Below are 17,732 nucleotides of genomic sequence, written 5' to 3' on the forward strand. Positions count from 1 at the left end.
GTAACCTTTGGTTGGATAGTGGGCTAAATAACAAAATGCAAATACAAATAACACTGAATGTGCTCACGCATTTAGTCGACTCAAGATGAGAGAGAAACAATGTGTGGAGACTATGATGGTGACTAAGGATGGGCAGATACCACTTTAAACAGATACCGATACCAATACTTGAAAATTGCAATATTCAAAATTTGTTCAAAATATTGATCAATATTAGAATGTAAATAATGCTCTCAAATTATATGCATCAATTTGCCAAGAAACTTGCTTCAAGAATTACACCAAAATACTAAAAATATGTTACGTAATCACAACATACAGTGTGCTTGCATAATTGGTGCAAAATAAAAGTAAGCTCGAATTTTGTACAATTTCTAAGATAATTAGACTCAGCGAAAATGTCGCACGGCATTTTTGCGGATCCCGTGAAAGACCAATATAACAGATAAGTATCTGCTGGTATCGGTAGAGGAATTCCAACTGATACTTTCCGATACCGATACATCAGCATCGGTATCGGTTCATCCAGACATAAACGATCTTCTCCCGCGGTTTCATTACATAATACACAAATGAACATTATTAGCGGTCGGTTTTGAAATAGCAGATAGAAACGAACATGTCTTTGCAGAGCATATTATGTAAATGGAATAAATTCTACATTTCTTTGGGATGAATTAGATAGAACAGAAACAATCTCAAGACTTCTTAGACGTTAATTCAAACAACACACACAAACGGATTCTAAACAAAAATAACGTCTTTCAAATAGTCACATTGCTATTTAAGTATTTTTCTGACGTTTAACATCACACGCTTCGAGACATAATTCGAAATACTCTAAATTGCTCGCACGGTGCACTGCTTCAGGGCATCTATGATTTCAGGACATGTCTGGAAAACAGTTTACTTCAAATCCCCCACTCCTCCCCCCAAAAGTAAGGAGGACTACTCTCTGGGGATAGTAGAGGCAAATTCAGATCGCTAAATAGGGAATCAAGACATTCTGGATACAGATGATGAAGAGCTTTTACACTCAAACGAACTGTACGATGCCTCGCTTCATCTTGTCGAAACCATGCATTTTCCAGGTTAGCGATTTTGTTGGTAAGTAATTCATCGATCATGGTAGTGTAGCGTTCTGCATTCACTATAATCGCTTCTTCGATAGTTATCTTAGAAAAGGTTCTATCCAATAATGAAGGAAGACAAGATTGCACATCTAATAGTTTTTAGCTATGCAATGTCCTCTGCTGAAATTCATCTGGTTTTATCGTCGCTACGTACCGACAATTATGTCCGTTCACAATGAAAATAAGCCTCATCTGAGCAGAGCAGATTGTTCAGTGATGACATCCATTATTGCCTGACGTATATCGATTCGTTGTTGTTTCAGTGTATCACTTAGTTGGATTGTAAAAATGAAACGGTACATTTTTTAACATGCGGCACAAACGTCGTCTTGACAGATTTAATGCAGCAAAATGCATCGGTATTGATCCCATGGTACTCTGGTTGTCAATACACTCATTCCTCATTGCATACAAAACGACGTCTACCTCTTTGATGTTCATCTGTCTTCGCGAAACTTGGACAATGAACACCCACACCACAATAGAGTTGCGTGACAGAACATCCATATTATTAAGCCTGGTTTACATTGGTAGAGTAGCCGGGAGAGTAGCTGGAGCGAGTAGGGTAAAGCGAGCAACTATCCTCGTGAAAACAATTGGGAAGATTACTAGAGCCAGTACTCGCTCCAGTAGTCAGCACAGTCTAGTGGCTCTCCAAGGAGGTTACCGAGATATTTCCTCTCACATCCATATTTTCGCTCGAGAGAAACTCTCCAGAAACCACTGTAATCAATATAAACGCTTTCTGAGGAGAGTGTAGAGTGTGGGCTGCCGTGGAGTGTTGTGAGTAACTAACTAACTAACTAACTAACTCTCTAGCCTTCTTAAACGTGAAGGTTCATGGCTGCAGCAACACAGGCCTTCTTCCTTCTGTCCGTATCCTGAGCAACAACTAACCACTCTTTTCCATCCATACCGATTTCCTTTAGGTTCATCTCAACGTTGACCCTCCATCTTCGTCTTTCCCTTCCTACAGTCTCTTATCATCAGGTTTACCAACAATAATTCTGTAAACTCCTCTTTCCTCTCCCATACGTGTCACATGGCCTGCCCACCTAAGTCTTTTTGATTTAATTATTCTAATAATATCTGGACATGAATACAATTATGTAGTTCTAAATTATGTAACCTTCTCTACTCACCTGTCTCCTCATCCCTTTTAGGTACAAATATTTTAATAAGAATCTTATTTTCAAATACTCTCAAATTATGTTCCTCTTTCAATGTAAGGGACAAAGTTTCACACCCATGTAATACTACAGGCAAAACTACTGTTTTGTATATTTTTATTTTAGTCTTAGATATTAAACGAGAAGAAAAAGTTTTATGAACAGAAAAGTAACAAGCATTTCCTGAATTAAGCTTACTTTTTATTTCCTCTTTAATATAATTTTCATTTGTTAATATTACTCCTAAGTTTTTGAATTTGTAAACTGGTTCAAACAAGTTGTTATCAATAATTAGATTTTCACTGTTACCTAACACTTGGTTTCGGCTCGTAAGCACATATGTAGTTTTCTCTTTGCTAACTTCTAAACCTATCTCTTTAACTGTTTTGAAAAATATTAGGATTATTCTTGATTGTATTTATATCATCCCCTAATAAATCTACATCATCTGCATATGATAACAACTGAGTCACACTATTAATTTTTAGTCCTTCGTTAGTTGCTTTTACCTTCCTAACAGCATATTCTAAGACAAAATTAAAGAGCAATGGAGATAATGAATCTCCTTGTTTGAACCAATCATGAATTAAAAATTTGTCAGACATATTAATACCGACACGAATTTTACTTTCTGTTTCACTGGTGCATACTTTTATCATATTAATAAGTTTCTTAGGTATTTCAAACTCAACTAATAGATTATATAATTTATCTCTTTTCACCGAATCATATGCTTTTTTGAAATCAACGAATAGCAGACGGACATTTTGATTATATTCTCACTTTTTCTCAAGTGTCTTTCTGATGTGAAAACTTTGATCTGCAGTTGATCTGTTACGATTAAATCTACATTGATAATCACCTATAATATCCTTAGCATATGGGGTTAGTCTTGTTAAAAGAATGTTAGATATTATTTTATATGTTGTTGAGAGTAGAGAGATTCCTCGGTAACTATTGCAGTTCATTTTATCATCTTCTTTAAAAAGGAACAATTATGGAATCTTTCCACTGTTGACAGATTTCTTCTTTATTCCATACTAAACGAATTAATTTATGAATTTGACATATTAACGAAATCCCACCATATTTTATTGACTCAGCTGGTATTAAATCAATGCCAGATGCATTGTTATTCTTTAGCCTTTTAATAGAATCTTTATCTCCGTCAAGTTAGGTTCTAGAACTAAAGGTTCTGCTGTGTGTACCTCATTTACTTCTGATTTATCTCGTACATGAACATTTAAATTGTCTTTAATGTAGTTCTTCCATCTATTTAGAATATCGCTTGGGTTCGCTATTAATGTTACTTTTCAAGTAATCTTTTTTTTTAAATTCTAAACGTGTGGTTGACTTCTCTCTTTATTTTATTATAATTGCTTCAATTTGTATAATCAGGTATTTAACCTCCTAATTCTAGACAGATATTTTATTTCTATTAGATTATGACATTCATTACCAAATCATGGCTTACTTTTTCTTGGTTTAAGGTATTCTAAACTTTCTTTAGCTGCTGATTAAATTGCATTACTTATGTGCTCTCAAATCTTATTTACGTCTGTTTAATTTATATTTTCATCATCATTTAAATCCTGCAAAACATAAAATCTATTTGATTGTTTAATTTGGCGATTTTTCTTAATTCTTTCATCAGCAAATTTTCCTGTATTAAATTTTATAACTTTTAGGTTTTGTTGCTTATGATTTATGTCTGCGAGTCTTTCTCCAAACTTAGTAAATACTAAATAATGGTTACTGGCACAGTCAGCACATCTATGTGAACGAACATTACTTATACTATGACAGATCATAAGTTCTCAAGTAGAAAATGTTCTATATAAAAAATAATCAAGCTGTACAAATTACAACTTTACCAGCAATGTGTAAAAAGCTACAATGGAAATCGCGCTGTATGAATTATAACTTTGACAGCGATGTAAAAAAAAAATATTTATAATCTCATTGTATAAAATAGGGTAATAGGAGTGTGGAGATATTCTGTGGCTTACTGAATGGAAGCTGTGGTTGAAAGTTTTTGCGATGCATGTCAATCGGATTGTTTTCTAATAAATTGCACATGAAAATTAATAAAAACCTGAACTTACAAACACCATACTTGTTTTTGACATTTGCATGAGTAAGCGTATGTGGTTTAAGCCTGAAAGGTAAGAATCCTAGTAAGGAAGTTGATCCCCTGTGATTCTCCAGTTACCAGAAGTGTTACGAGAATTTGAAGGCGGTCGCAGAAGATTTTGTGAGACTCAGTACGCTGTCTCAAAGATTATTTGTCTTAAGATAGAGAATGTGTTTTTTTTACAATATCGTAGCAACTAGTTTGTAAAAACGAAATACGTGATTCCGCTATTGTGATAGTGTTCAACTAGTTCTCATGTTTGGTGCAAAGTGAACTTTATGTTGTTTTACGTGAAAAATAAGAGATATGGATCAAATATTGGCTGAATTGCGAGCTATCTCGAAGTCACAAGAGGAACTTGAACAGGGGTCAGGACAAGTGAAAGCAGAATTTAAGAGTGCTTTGAAGAATCTGGAAAAAAATATATAAGAGCTGATCTGAACATCCGACTGAATTTGATGCAGAAGGATGTGTCAATATGCATGCCCGAATGCATTTCTAGGAATGAGAAGGTTAGGAGTGAAACCCAGAAAGTTTACACGGAAGTGAGAAAATTGATACAAGAAAAGGATGATTGCGTCAGGAACTGTTGGTTGTGAAAAACAAACCTGTTTGAACTGAAAGAAAGAGTAGAAAAGAATGAAGCCAAAACTGTATGGTGTCATCGTCAAGTACAATACCAGAGTCTGTCAAAAAGAAACCTGCATTTTCACCTCTAGATCACCAGGAATCTACTGAAGAGTTATCAGAAGCTGAAGAATGGTTTAATTTTATTGCTGGTAAATCCCACACAAGTGAAAATATTCCCATCGAAACTAGTGAATTACATAATGGTAATATTTCCCATGAGGTAGAACATTTAGTGGGTATTGTGAACAATAGAGTGTTGCACGTTTTGTCAGGTGTAGCTGAACAAGTTTAAGTTCGACAGAATTCAACTACTAACATGCTACACAGGTTTCGGAAAGGTGATTCAGTTAGTTCTCCCAGCACAATTAGCTTTCATTCATCTAGGTATAAGAGTAGAAAAAAAAGAATAGGTCCAGGAAAAGTCAATGTGAATAATAATGATAGTGTAGCAACACTTTTCCCTAATTGAACAAGTAAGAGTGTTTCTAGGTGCAAAGATAATCAAGTTTCCTCACATGTTACTAAAATAAATTACTTAAAGTCAGATCAATTAAATAGGTTTCTAGTGAACTAATACCATCTGAATTCCTAGATGATGTCGAAGAGAATTTTGAGTTATTTCAAATCCCAGAAACAGATTTTATGACTTCTGTACCAACGTTGCTCACAAAGGATGCTAAGCAATGGTACAAGATCTCAAACCAAAAAATTTCAGATTACCAGTCATTCAAAATTCGAATCATTATCAAAATTCTAATTGGAAAACAACGTTATTCACCAAAATCATGAATTCCCAGTATCAAACGTCTATTAATGGTTCACTGCTAACATTTTTCATGGACCAATGGAAAATTTTGCAGATTGTTCAACCTAACACAGACGAAGATCAAAGGCTAGCTCAAATTGCTACTTTGATGCTTTTCAAAATCAAGGAACGTTTCATTATGAAACCTGTTACCGAGCTGAGTGAAGCCATCACGGTAATAGAAAATTCCGAAGCCCTTAGCAAAACTTCATTATTTGAAAGGCCACAGGCAGTTTTAAACAGTAGAACTAAAAACTTTGATAATAATAGCAACGTAGCAGTTATTCAAACTAAATGTACTGATCAGACTAAAGACAGGGGTGACAAACTCAAGTGCGAGGTTGTTGATCATGCCAGCACACAGCGTAACTCGAAAAGAATTGTAATCACCAATGCTAATAAGTCTATTTTCTCGGGAAACGAGTAAGTCGCTCATGTCGAGAGGGAGGTGTGATGAGTGTACTTACTAATCCTATTTGCAACAACTAACAATAGAAATCTAAATCACACACACAAAATATTTTATAGTTCAGTCAAAACAAATACCTACCAAAGCACAGGTCATTCAACCCTTGTACAATAATGTTCATTTGCTAGGTGATTCCATGATGATTCGCGTAGCTGAAACCTTGGCAAACTACACTGTTTCATATGATGCACTATGTAAACGGAACATAGGGTTATGTACTAGTGGCAAAACTATTTCCAACCTATCTCAAAAAATCCATCCAGATACCAAAGTTTGTCAAAAAGTGATGTGTCTTATTGGCACCAATGATTTCTTGAGATATACAGAGCTACACAAAATGAAAAATGACCTCAAAGGTTTCATACACAAGTTATTACCTTTAACTAATCAATTGATATTGCTCACGTTACTACCAATCCCAAAGTTTTGAACTGCTGACAACACTGATTTGTGGAGTAAGTGGAGCCAGTAGAGTAAATTTCTAGTAGAGTTAGGGAATGATGAGAATCTCATTGTAGTGAATATTAGTAATCTGTTTTTGAATGCAGATTCTAGAATAAAACTGGATCTATTTGAAAAACACTTAAGAAATCCAAGGAATGGCCGAATTGATTTAATTCATTGGTCAAAGTCTGGGATGAATGTAGTTTTTGATTTCTTGAAACAAAATAATCTGTTCAATGATGTCAATTAGAATGAAATCACAGTCAAGGCAGACATACACCAGTTTAACTCGTTAAAGTAGTTATGAGCTCATGTCAAAAATCAGGTGATGTGAGTGATGCGATAAATCCTGCTATTTAATTCATAAACTTAAGTGAATGTAATGAAATAGATTGCAGTGCAGAAATTAAAAATTGTAAGCAACCCATAAATACTAATAGTAAGCTTAAACCTTCTGCTCACATAAAAGTAAGAATAAACAATAATGAATATACTTCTTTACTCGATAGTGGGGCTGAGGTCAGTGTTCTCTCGGAAATCCTGTGGAAGTTTATTTGTAGTCAGGCTTCTAAACCACGGCTATTGCCAGTTACGGGAATTAAAGTAGTTGACTATACAGGGAAACTAATAGGTTCCACTCATTTGAATGTGAAAATTTGTGGACTTTCCTTTTACATTAAATTCCTGGTAGTCAGACATTTAAAAGTAGACATTATTCTCGGTTTAGATGTCCTATACAATATTGACAGTACTTTAGACTTTGTCCAGCGAGGCTTACTCTTGGAATCGAGAGAAGGAAGCAAATTATCCAAATTTATCGCTGTTTCAAATGAAAGTTGTTCTGAAGAAGAGTTAGATTTCAGACCATCTGTATCTAACATATCCCCACAGTCATCCTCAAATCCTTCTGATGAAGACTTGTGGAAAAGGGTTAAGGATTGTGAACATTTGAATGAATCACAAAGGATAGCATTATTTCAGTTGTTAAAATAACATAAAACATTGTATTCTGAATTACTAGGTCTCTGTAACAAGTATACACACACAATAGAACTTCCACGCCAATAGTTAACAAAAACTATCCAATACCATTAACATATAGGAACGAAGATGGCAGGCAAATACAACAAATGTTCAAAGTAGGCATAATTGAATATTCTGGATCAGAGTACTTATGTTCTCTCTAAGTTGTAGTCGAGCCCGGAGGAGGCATTCGTCTCTGTTTAGACAAACAAAACATCAACAAACATGTCAAGCTTGAGCAATTACATACTATGAACATAAATTAACTCTTAATGACTTTCCATGGATGTCAATGTTTGTTCTCCCTACATTTGGTTAATGCTTTCTGGCAGGTCCCCCTTCACCCCAAAGCAAGAAAGTATACTGCTTTCAGTTTTCAGAGAAAACTTTACCAGTTCACAAGGGTATTGTTCGGGTCAATCAATGAAAGTCTGCTTTCATTAATGCTCTGACATGAACCTTGGAAGGAACGGAATCTTTTACAGTATGTTATGTAGACGATGTAATTGTCAAAAGCATGTCTTTCGAACAACATCTTTTTCACTTAAGACTTATTTTTGACAAGTTACGAGATGCCAACATGACACTGAGACTGGATAAATGTAGGTTTTGTCAAGTCAAGGTGGAACTTTTAGGGCATTTTATCAGTGCACAGGGTTATGAGAAATCTCCCAAGTATGTTCAAGCCATAAAAGACTTACCTGTCCCTTGCAATATCAAGCAACTGCAGAAAGTCTTGGGAAGTTTCAATTGGCTATCAAAATATGTTAAAGATTATGCCATCATGGCACATCCCTTGTACAGTCATGGACACTTCTGGGTTGGAATGATTGCATTGAAAGTTAATGGGATTTTTATATCCCAGAAGTGACCGTGACTGTACCAGTTATTGAAAAAAGGCATAAAGTGGGAATGGAATGAAAGTGCACAATACTCTTTTGAGTTGTTGAAACAGTCCATTATTGCAACGACAATGTTTACAATCCAGATTTGAAAAAACATTCTATGTTCAAACTGATGTATCAAATATAGGCATTGCAGGATATTGTTTTCAACTTGTAGACATCAACATGCATCCGATTGGATTCGTGTCAAGGATTTTGAAACCTTTTGAGAAATGATAGATCCAGTGAAGCAGAAGTGTTAGGAATACACTTCACACTGGACAAATTTAAATCACTGTTGTTAGGTAGAAAATTTACTGTTATCACAGATCATAAATGCCTCACGTGGTTAGAATATCCACACACTTGGAACATTTGGCTTACTAGATGCTCTATTCAAATACAATAGTACTCATACCATGTCGAGTATTGTAGAGGTAAAGAAAACCTCTTGGCAGACCTGTTGAGCCGATCTTTTAATGACTATAATAATGAACACATATTCATGAATAACTTTGAGTATCTTGATGAGTCATTAATATGTGATAAAATCAATTTTCTTAATGAACAAAATAGTGATCCGTATTGCAGTGGTGTTAAATCTGTTCTCGCTGGTCGTGTAAGTTCACAACAAAACAAACATCGAAACTGGAAGGATATATACCTCATTCACTATGACCTACTTACAATCAAAGATTTTCACAATCCAAACCGGATAAGATTATGCGTGCCTCAATCATTAGTAAATATTGTACTGCACAAGTATCATCAAGGTGGTCATTTTGGTACTCACAAGACACTCGGTAAAATTTACCAAATATTTTACTGGCCTCATATGAAAAGAGACAAAAAATCTTACATCACTGATTGTGAAATTTCCATGAAAAATACACCAGATAATCATCCTCCTAATTATCTGGAAATCATGCACAAACCATCAAAACCGGGGGAAATATTATTTATTGATTTACAAGGTCCATTCATACGTTCTTCCAAAGGTAAAAAATATTTACCAACAGTATTAGATTCTGCTAGCCGTTATCTTGTAGCATATCCTATTGGCAATAGTACAGCATCCATCGTAACTAGAAAACTAACGCGTTCTTACTTCATCATTTCGGAATACCAACAATCATTAAATATGACAATGGTCCACAATTTCGTGCAGAACATTTTACAAAAGGTATGAATGCTCTCAATGTAATTTTTTTTTACATACCCAATTATCATTCTAGTGCCAACTTAATGGAGAAATATCATCAGGAAATAAATAGATTGATGCGCATATTTTGCAATGGTAAACATAAGCAATGTTCTAGCCATGTTGCTGCCATTTTATATCTGTTAAATAATTCAATTTGTTCCAGTGCAGGTTATGCTCCTATAGAACTCAGGCTAAATATTGAACCTGAAAATATCTTTAAAAAAAGTACTAACGGACCGCATTCCTGATGTGGAGTCGTGGAAAAATAAGTTGCTTATGGCAGAAACATTTAGTTTAAATAAGAGACAAAAACATATTATAACACAGCACGAAAAACAAGCATCAAAAATTCCAGTAAAGCACGGCGATTTGATTTTCATAAAACTGCATCCTCAAAGTAACACTCTCACTTGTATTGTATAAAACTATTGTAATTTATACAAAGGTCCTTTTGTTTGTATGCAAATTCATGATGATAACAAAGTGAAAGCCAGATGAGGAACACTGGACAAGACATTGCTAATGTTTCCGTAAAAAAATACCAAAGTTCGGCATTGTTTATTGAACAAACAAAAACTTTTGATAAACACACTTTAAGCATCCGTAACGATTTGAGTAGATACATAGCTCAGTTCTGGAACATTCATTTTGTACTTATTCATTTTACCCCGATTTCAGCTAATTTTGCAAGAGAAAAATATCTAAAATATCCATTTTATATTTTTATAGTGTAAAACATAATTATGTTTTTTTACCAAAGCTCAATCACTCATTTCTATAGGGCAAAATTCACAAAAATTGCAAGATTTAGATAATTCCCCCTATATTTTTTAAAAAAATCGCCTTTTTAATAATTAAAGCGAAATGGATTTGTTTTTCTAAGTGTAAAAGAATAATTGAACCCAGGTTCAATTTTAATTTTTTTCAAAATACCCCAGTATCAAATCGGTCCATTTATCTGAACCGAACATACTGCACTTGCATATTTTCATATTACTATATGTAGTACTTCGTCTTTTACACTGTTTGTGCTTGAAACTAATCAGTATCATAATGGCGGTATGAAAAATATACAAATAGAAAGTTATTTTAGCAATATGCGAAGTCTAGCAATTAGCTACGTGAACTCGAGAGCGCTCTGTCATATGTCTTCAGCTAATCGTATTGCTACCGGATGATATATATAATCATTGAGTAATGAATCTTTTTCCAACAAGTACGTTTCTTTGCAACTAGATGGCAGCATACTTACTGCTTTCATGTTCTACAAGTACATCTATTTGCAACTAGATGGCATGGGTGATATAAATCACTGTGTAGGAAGTATCGTCGGGAACCTAACTTGCGTGACATGCAAGAATTCTCATGTAACCTAGTTTTTTTACTCAGACAAATCAATAGTCTTGTCATGAGAATTCTTTGCATGTCAAACATTCCTGAGTGTATTCGTGTGTGTGGAGATTGATGCACTAACGGGAGTGTGTGAATATTGAGGCATTGACCTGTTAAGAATGAATGAATCTAAGTAAGGTCGTAGGTTTTCGTAGTGTTTTTTTCTAATTTAAGAAAACTTTTTTCTTAAGCACTTACTTCAAGCAAATTAATTATTTACACAAATGTTGTAAGAATTCTTATGAAAAATAGTTTTTTTTTACTCGGACAAAATCAATAGTCATGCATTCCAGACATTCCCGAGTGTGTGCATGTGTGTAGAGATTGATGTGACGTCGACCTGTTAAGAATGTCACATCAATAATACTGGCTCGGGAATGTGAATAAATACAAAATGAATGTTCCAGAACAGGCCTATATATCTGCTGATTTACAACTTCATGAGTTAGGTTTGGTTCAGTTGTATAATGCTGTCTAACTATATCTAATGAGAGCATAATAACAAATTGTAGATTTTAGTGGTACCATATTTGTGATATGTGGAGTTTGTGCATATATATTGTCTTTTATACATGTCTTCAATGCATGCATGCTAATTTATGCTTATTTATGTATGTGAGATGCATATGTGATGATTATATCTGTGCATGCAAATTGTACATGATGTGTTAACTTTTTTTACTGGTGCATGTGAACTGCACATGTTGTTTTGTGTTGATGCATGGAAATTGTACAAATTTGGTTTATGCGATTATGCATACACGCTGTACATATGTATTCTCTTTTGTGTTTATGCATGTTAAGTTATTTAATATATGAATCTAATATTTTGTCAAAATCTTACATGTTATATCTTTGTTTATGTGGTGTTTGTTTTGTAACTAATTGCTTGCATGTAAACAATGTTATAATTTTAGTAATGCATCAAGGAGTTGACATTTCTTCTTGATTCTCAGTAAGAAAGTCAAATTTCCCAACCCCTTGGAATTTATGACAGATCATAAGTTCTCAAGTCGAAAATGTTCTATATGAAAAATAATCACGCTGTACAAATTACAACTTTGCCAGCAAGGTGCAAAAAGCTAAAATGGAAATCACGGTGTATGCGTTTTAACGTTGACAGCGATGTATAGAAAAGCCATATTGGCAATCGCATTATATAAAATTGGGGAATAGGATTGAGGAGATATTCTGTGGCTTAGCTGAATGGAAGCCGAGGTTGTAGGTTTTTGCGATGCATGTCAATCGGATTGTTTTCTAATAAATGTCAAACATGTTTGCATGTGAAAATTAATAAAAAAACCTGAAATTATTAACCCCAGACTTGTTTTTGAAATTTTGCATGAGTAAGCGTATGTAGTTTAAGTCTAAAAGGTAAAAATCCTGGTAAGGAAGTTGATCACCTGCGATTACCCAGTTTCCAGAAGTGCTACGAGAATTGGTAGGCGGTCGCAATACTAGTATGCCTTCTCTTATCAATGAGAATATGTTCTATCCGATTATGAGTTTTACTATCTGGAGAAGACCAGGTATATTTATGAATATCTTTATGTTTCAAAGTTGTACTTTCCACGATTAAATGCTTTGAGGTTGTAAAAGTAATCAATCTTATACCATTAGAATTACTTAATTCATGAATACTTTCATTACCAGTCCTGGCTTTAAATGTGTCGTCTTTACCAATCTGTGGATTACAGTCACCTAACAGAATTTTCATATCATATTGTGAAAATTTATCAATGACCTGTTCTAACTCTGTACGAAAATCATCTTTAGTATTATCATCTTTATCTTCCGTTAGTGCATGTATGTTTATTAAAATTATGTTTCACCACCTACCCTGTAAAACTGCATATTATATCCTATCATTAATAAATTCTACTGTTTTTAAATTAATTCTATTATTTATGAAAAATCCTGTTCCAAAATTATGATTTTCAGTACCACCATACAAAAAAGTATAATCTTTTGTTTTACAATTCCCTTCTCCTGGCCATCTAACTTCCTGGAAAGCTACTACATCTAATTCATACTTAACTATCTCATTAACTGTACACTGAAATGCCCCAGGTCGGTAAAGGCTCAGAACATTCCTAACAGAACATGTCTAATTTAATATCCTTTTTTCCTAATGTAGATCTTATCCTTAGTCCAGGGGCCTTCCAAAGACATCCGAGTGGGAGACTATTTTAACTCTGGAATATTTTATCTTGGGAACATCCATGGCCTCATATTGCTGATTCTTGACATGTTTTTTTACAGTGCAGAGTTGTCAGCTCTACGCCTAACCCCCAATATGAATGGAGGACTGCACTTGTCGTTGGTCAGCGGATCCCTCGGATCTACCTGGGAGGATCACATTGTAGTCCACCAGCCATGCCCAATTTCTGCCAATCGTGAGACGCGCATAGAGCTATGACAGGACAGCTGTGTAAATCCCAACAGAGAAAAATGTTGACCATTTCACTCTGTTGGTTGACTAACTGCAGTGAACAAATCACTGGGCAATGAGGCAGTCACATCGCTACGCCTTTTTTAGAAGCTATGATAGACATGGAGTGTTGTAAGTTTACTTATTATTAATTGCAATTGTGTTTTTCAAAAATCAACCATGAATATGAGGTGATTAAATAGAGATAACGTTTCCTCTTAGGCCAGGGTCTTCTTTTCTTTTCGAAAATATTGATATCCTATGAATTTTCATGGTTTTGGAACCCTCTCCAAACGTCTAACGCAACCTAAATATAAACAATTTGTTGGAATTTTACGATAATCTGAACATAGCTGTATTCTCACCTCAAATTAAACCCCTCTCTTAATGTCGCGGAAATTCTGTTGTGGTGTTCGACGATGTGATTCTCGAAAATCAAAATGAAATTAGAAATTATTTTACACAAGGGCGTCACAAATATATGGACTGCTTTTATCACCAGCAGACTTTGTCCATAATTCCCAAACAAGTACTTCGCGACAATGCTAATTTTATATGCTTATTTCGGCAGTATGACAAAAAAAATGTACATGATGATTATGCGGGAGGCGACATGGGATATCAAGAATTTCAAAACTTCTGTCCACGTTTCTGGTTAAATTATTTTGGATTTGCTTCCATCGACATGACAAGAAAACCTAACGATGGAAAATATAGAAATTGATTGATTGATTGATTGATTTAGTTTATTTTACTTCGCGTTTTGTGCCTCTCGGATAATTTGCGAACATGGGGATGAATGATGAAATTATGAAATTGATGAATGGACATTCACAAAAAACCAAGCCCGACCGGGATTCGAACCCGGGACCCTTGGCGTCGCAGCGCGATGTGCTAACCACTCGGCCACAGGGTCGGGCAATATAGAAATTATATTATGTATATATATACAGGGTGATTCGTAAGTTCGTTTACAACGTTTGGGAGGTGATTGTACGAGTGAAAATAGGGTAGAAAGTTCATGTAACAAAATTCCGGAAACGGCTTTGTTGCCGAGTTATTGACGTTTCAAAACGTGGGAAAATATTTTTCCGAAATGAATAATGGCAAAACGGGTGGAGAGAAGTCATCGGTGTTGAGCGGTGTAGGATGTGTGTTTCATCGCGATTGTTTTGTGTTGTACTTGAAAATAATGCAGTGATGCAGCGAGTTTACGACAAAATCCCAACGAAACTCAATTACACCAATAGTGAAGAAAGCTTACGAGCTATATTTCGGATGCAAAATCGGAGACCAAGATAAAGGGTGGGCTCCTCATGTCTGTTGCAATAGATGCTCGCGATATTTACGAGGGTGGTTACATGGTACCCATCTATCCATGCCCTTCGCTGTTCCCATGGTATGGCGGGAACCTCGAGATCACGTTACTGATTGTTACTTTTGTGTAACTAATGTAACGGGATTCTCAAGAAAATCCAAAAATATCCTACAGTATCCAAATTTACCTTCTGCGATAATACCAGTGCAACATGTGAGACCTGTTCCAAAGCCACCGTTGGAATGGTCCTTGGAGGACGAAACAGAAACTTCCTCAGATGAACCGATATCTTCTTTAGGACATGATCCTGACTTTCAAGAGTCACGGAAGACACCGCATCTAACCACCCAGCCAGAATTTAGTACTTGATTTGAACCTGACAAAGAATGAAGCGGAACTGCTGGGTTCAAGACTGCAAGGGTGGAACCTGCTGGAACCAGGGACAAGTATTACATTCAGGAAACGTCAACTAAATTTGTCTTCCTTCTTTTCTATGAATGGGTCCCTGGTATGCTGCAACAATGTCGCTGAATTAATGTAGGAGTTGGGAGAAAACTATAAGTCAGACTAATGGAGGTTGTTCCTTCGATGCGTCAAAAACTAGCTTGAAGGAGGTCCTTCTGCATAATGGAAATGAGAAACCTTCAGTGCCAGTTGCTCATGCGAGTGAAATGAAGGAAACATATGAAAACGTTGCTTTTATTCTCACAAGTGTTAGCTACGACAAACACCAGTAGAATATCTGTGCTGATCTAAAGGAACTTGAAATTCCTGTGGGGATGCAATCATGTTTCACGAAATTCTGTTGTTTCCTCTGTCTATGGGACAGCAGAGCAAAGGACATGCATTTGAAAACTAAACACTGGCCTCCCAGAGAGTGTTACAGACCTGGAGAAAAAAGTGTCTCTCACAAACGTCTTGTCGAAGCCAACAATGTGATACTCTCCCCACTGCACATCAAGTTGGGGTTAATGAAGAACTTTGTGAAGGCCATGAACAAAGAAGGAAAAGGGTTTGAGTACTTACGAAGAAAATTTCCTGGTGTAAGCGATGCTAAAATAAAGAAGGGATATTTGTTGACCCTCAAATCCGGGAGGTAATGATCGATCCCAATTTTAAAGAACAGTGAAGTGAATGTGAGAAAGCAGCATGGGGTGCGTTCAAGGGTGTGTGTCGCAATTTCCTTGGCAACCATAGGGCTCACAATTACTCTGAATTTGTAGAACGTATGCTGGCAACATACAAAAAAATGGGATGCAATATGTCTCTCAAGATGCACTTTCTGTGTTCCCATTTTGAATTTTCCCCCTCTAATCTGGGTGCAATGAGTGACAAGGGCGAACTATTTCACCAACAAATCGCAGAAATGGGAAAGCGTTATAAAGGCAGATGGTCTCCCAGATTACTAGGAGATTACTGCTGGAGCACAGTCTCAGATATTCAACACGCCTGCTACAAGCGGAAATCATACAGAAATACGTTTTGAAGGTGCGTTAGTTTTACTGTTTAATTTAATGTTTACTATTTTATTGCAACTGCAAATTTTAGTGCATGTCTTAACTACATCATTTACAATCATATTTGGCATTTTATGAACACAATGTATTACTACAATTCACATTATCATATTAAAGTTTGGAGCAATATGCTATATTTTACCCTTCTTTTAATGTGCTGTGAAAATTTTTCCAAATTGTTTCCGCCAGATATGGTACGTGATACAGCATTTTTGTTATGGTTTTTGAAATCAGCGCACTCGATTTATTAAAGATCACCTATTTTCATCAAGCGGCAAAATAAAAAAGTTTTAATTTGTTCCTCAGTATAATCAGTGGAATTGAAAAGTTCCACGGACGATTGCACACACATCATCGTTATCTCACCTAGTATGCCCATTAGCGTTGTTGAGCAATAATAATAACCCTTGGTGGCCTCACTTCCACATGTCTCAACATAAGTGGGATATCATCCAACCAGTTACACGATAACGTGTGATCATTACAACGAACAACCTGTTGTTGATGCAGGTTTTCCATGAGCAGGTTACGCTACTCATCCGTAGCTCCTCAATTTCCTAAAGATGGTGAGTGGCCACCAGTCCCATACACAGGAGGAAAGTTGTTACGGTCCCCCCTCCTTCCCACGTAGCCCGAGCACAACGCTTGAGCCTTAGACCACGTGACCACGTGCCGGACTGTGGTAGTACAAATATTTGGCATTAAAAAATTGCAAAAAAATTCAAACAATACTTACTTTAATTGGTAGGAGTTGATAGACATGCAGTTCGGAAAATCTGATGGCAACTTTTCAAAGTAGGAGCAACAGTTGAATTTCACTCCACTGATGGTGCAGTTGCGAAATATGTCTTCGCATAGGCTATGAAAGCAGAAAGACACACATATAACATATTATTTTTGGAGTGAAATCTAATTTATATAATTAACACATACTACTCCATTATGAAAAAAATTACAACTTAACGATTTAGTGTCTGTTCGTCGCTTTTCTTATACTTTAGCATAGTTACATTAAAATCGTGAGCGTAGGATGAAGTCATACAGTACCAACCATTGCCATTTCATGAGATTAACACACACGCAGAAGGTTAATATAGCTGTGTGCATGGTCGTATTTAAGGGGGGGTTCAACGGTCCAAATCCCCCTTTTGGTTCATAAATTACCAGATTATCTGTTCT

General features: G+C 35.7%; 1 protein-coding gene across 1 annotated transcript in view; it reads right to left on the reverse strand.

The window, feature by feature from the left end:
* Positions 1-17,285: 17,285 nt before the first annotated feature.
* The window catches only part of LOC146004894 (uncharacterized), a 57,057-nt gene continuing 56,610 nt past the window's right edge, over positions 17,286-17,732 (reverse strand). The window contains exon 3 of the mRNA XM_083143922.1: positions 17,286-17,412. Within this exon, the coding sequence (XP_083000048.1) occupies positions 17,286-17,412 (127 nt within the window). The remainder of the gene's footprint in view (positions 17,413-17,732) is intronic.

This window comes from Lepisma saccharinum, chromosome 22, assembly GCF_977018435.1.
Source record: "Lepisma saccharinum chromosome 22, izLepSacc3.1, whole genome shotgun sequence".
In the NCBI taxonomy this organism is placed as follows: domain Eukaryota; kingdom Metazoa; phylum Arthropoda; class Insecta; order Zygentoma; family Lepismatidae; genus Lepisma; species Lepisma saccharinum.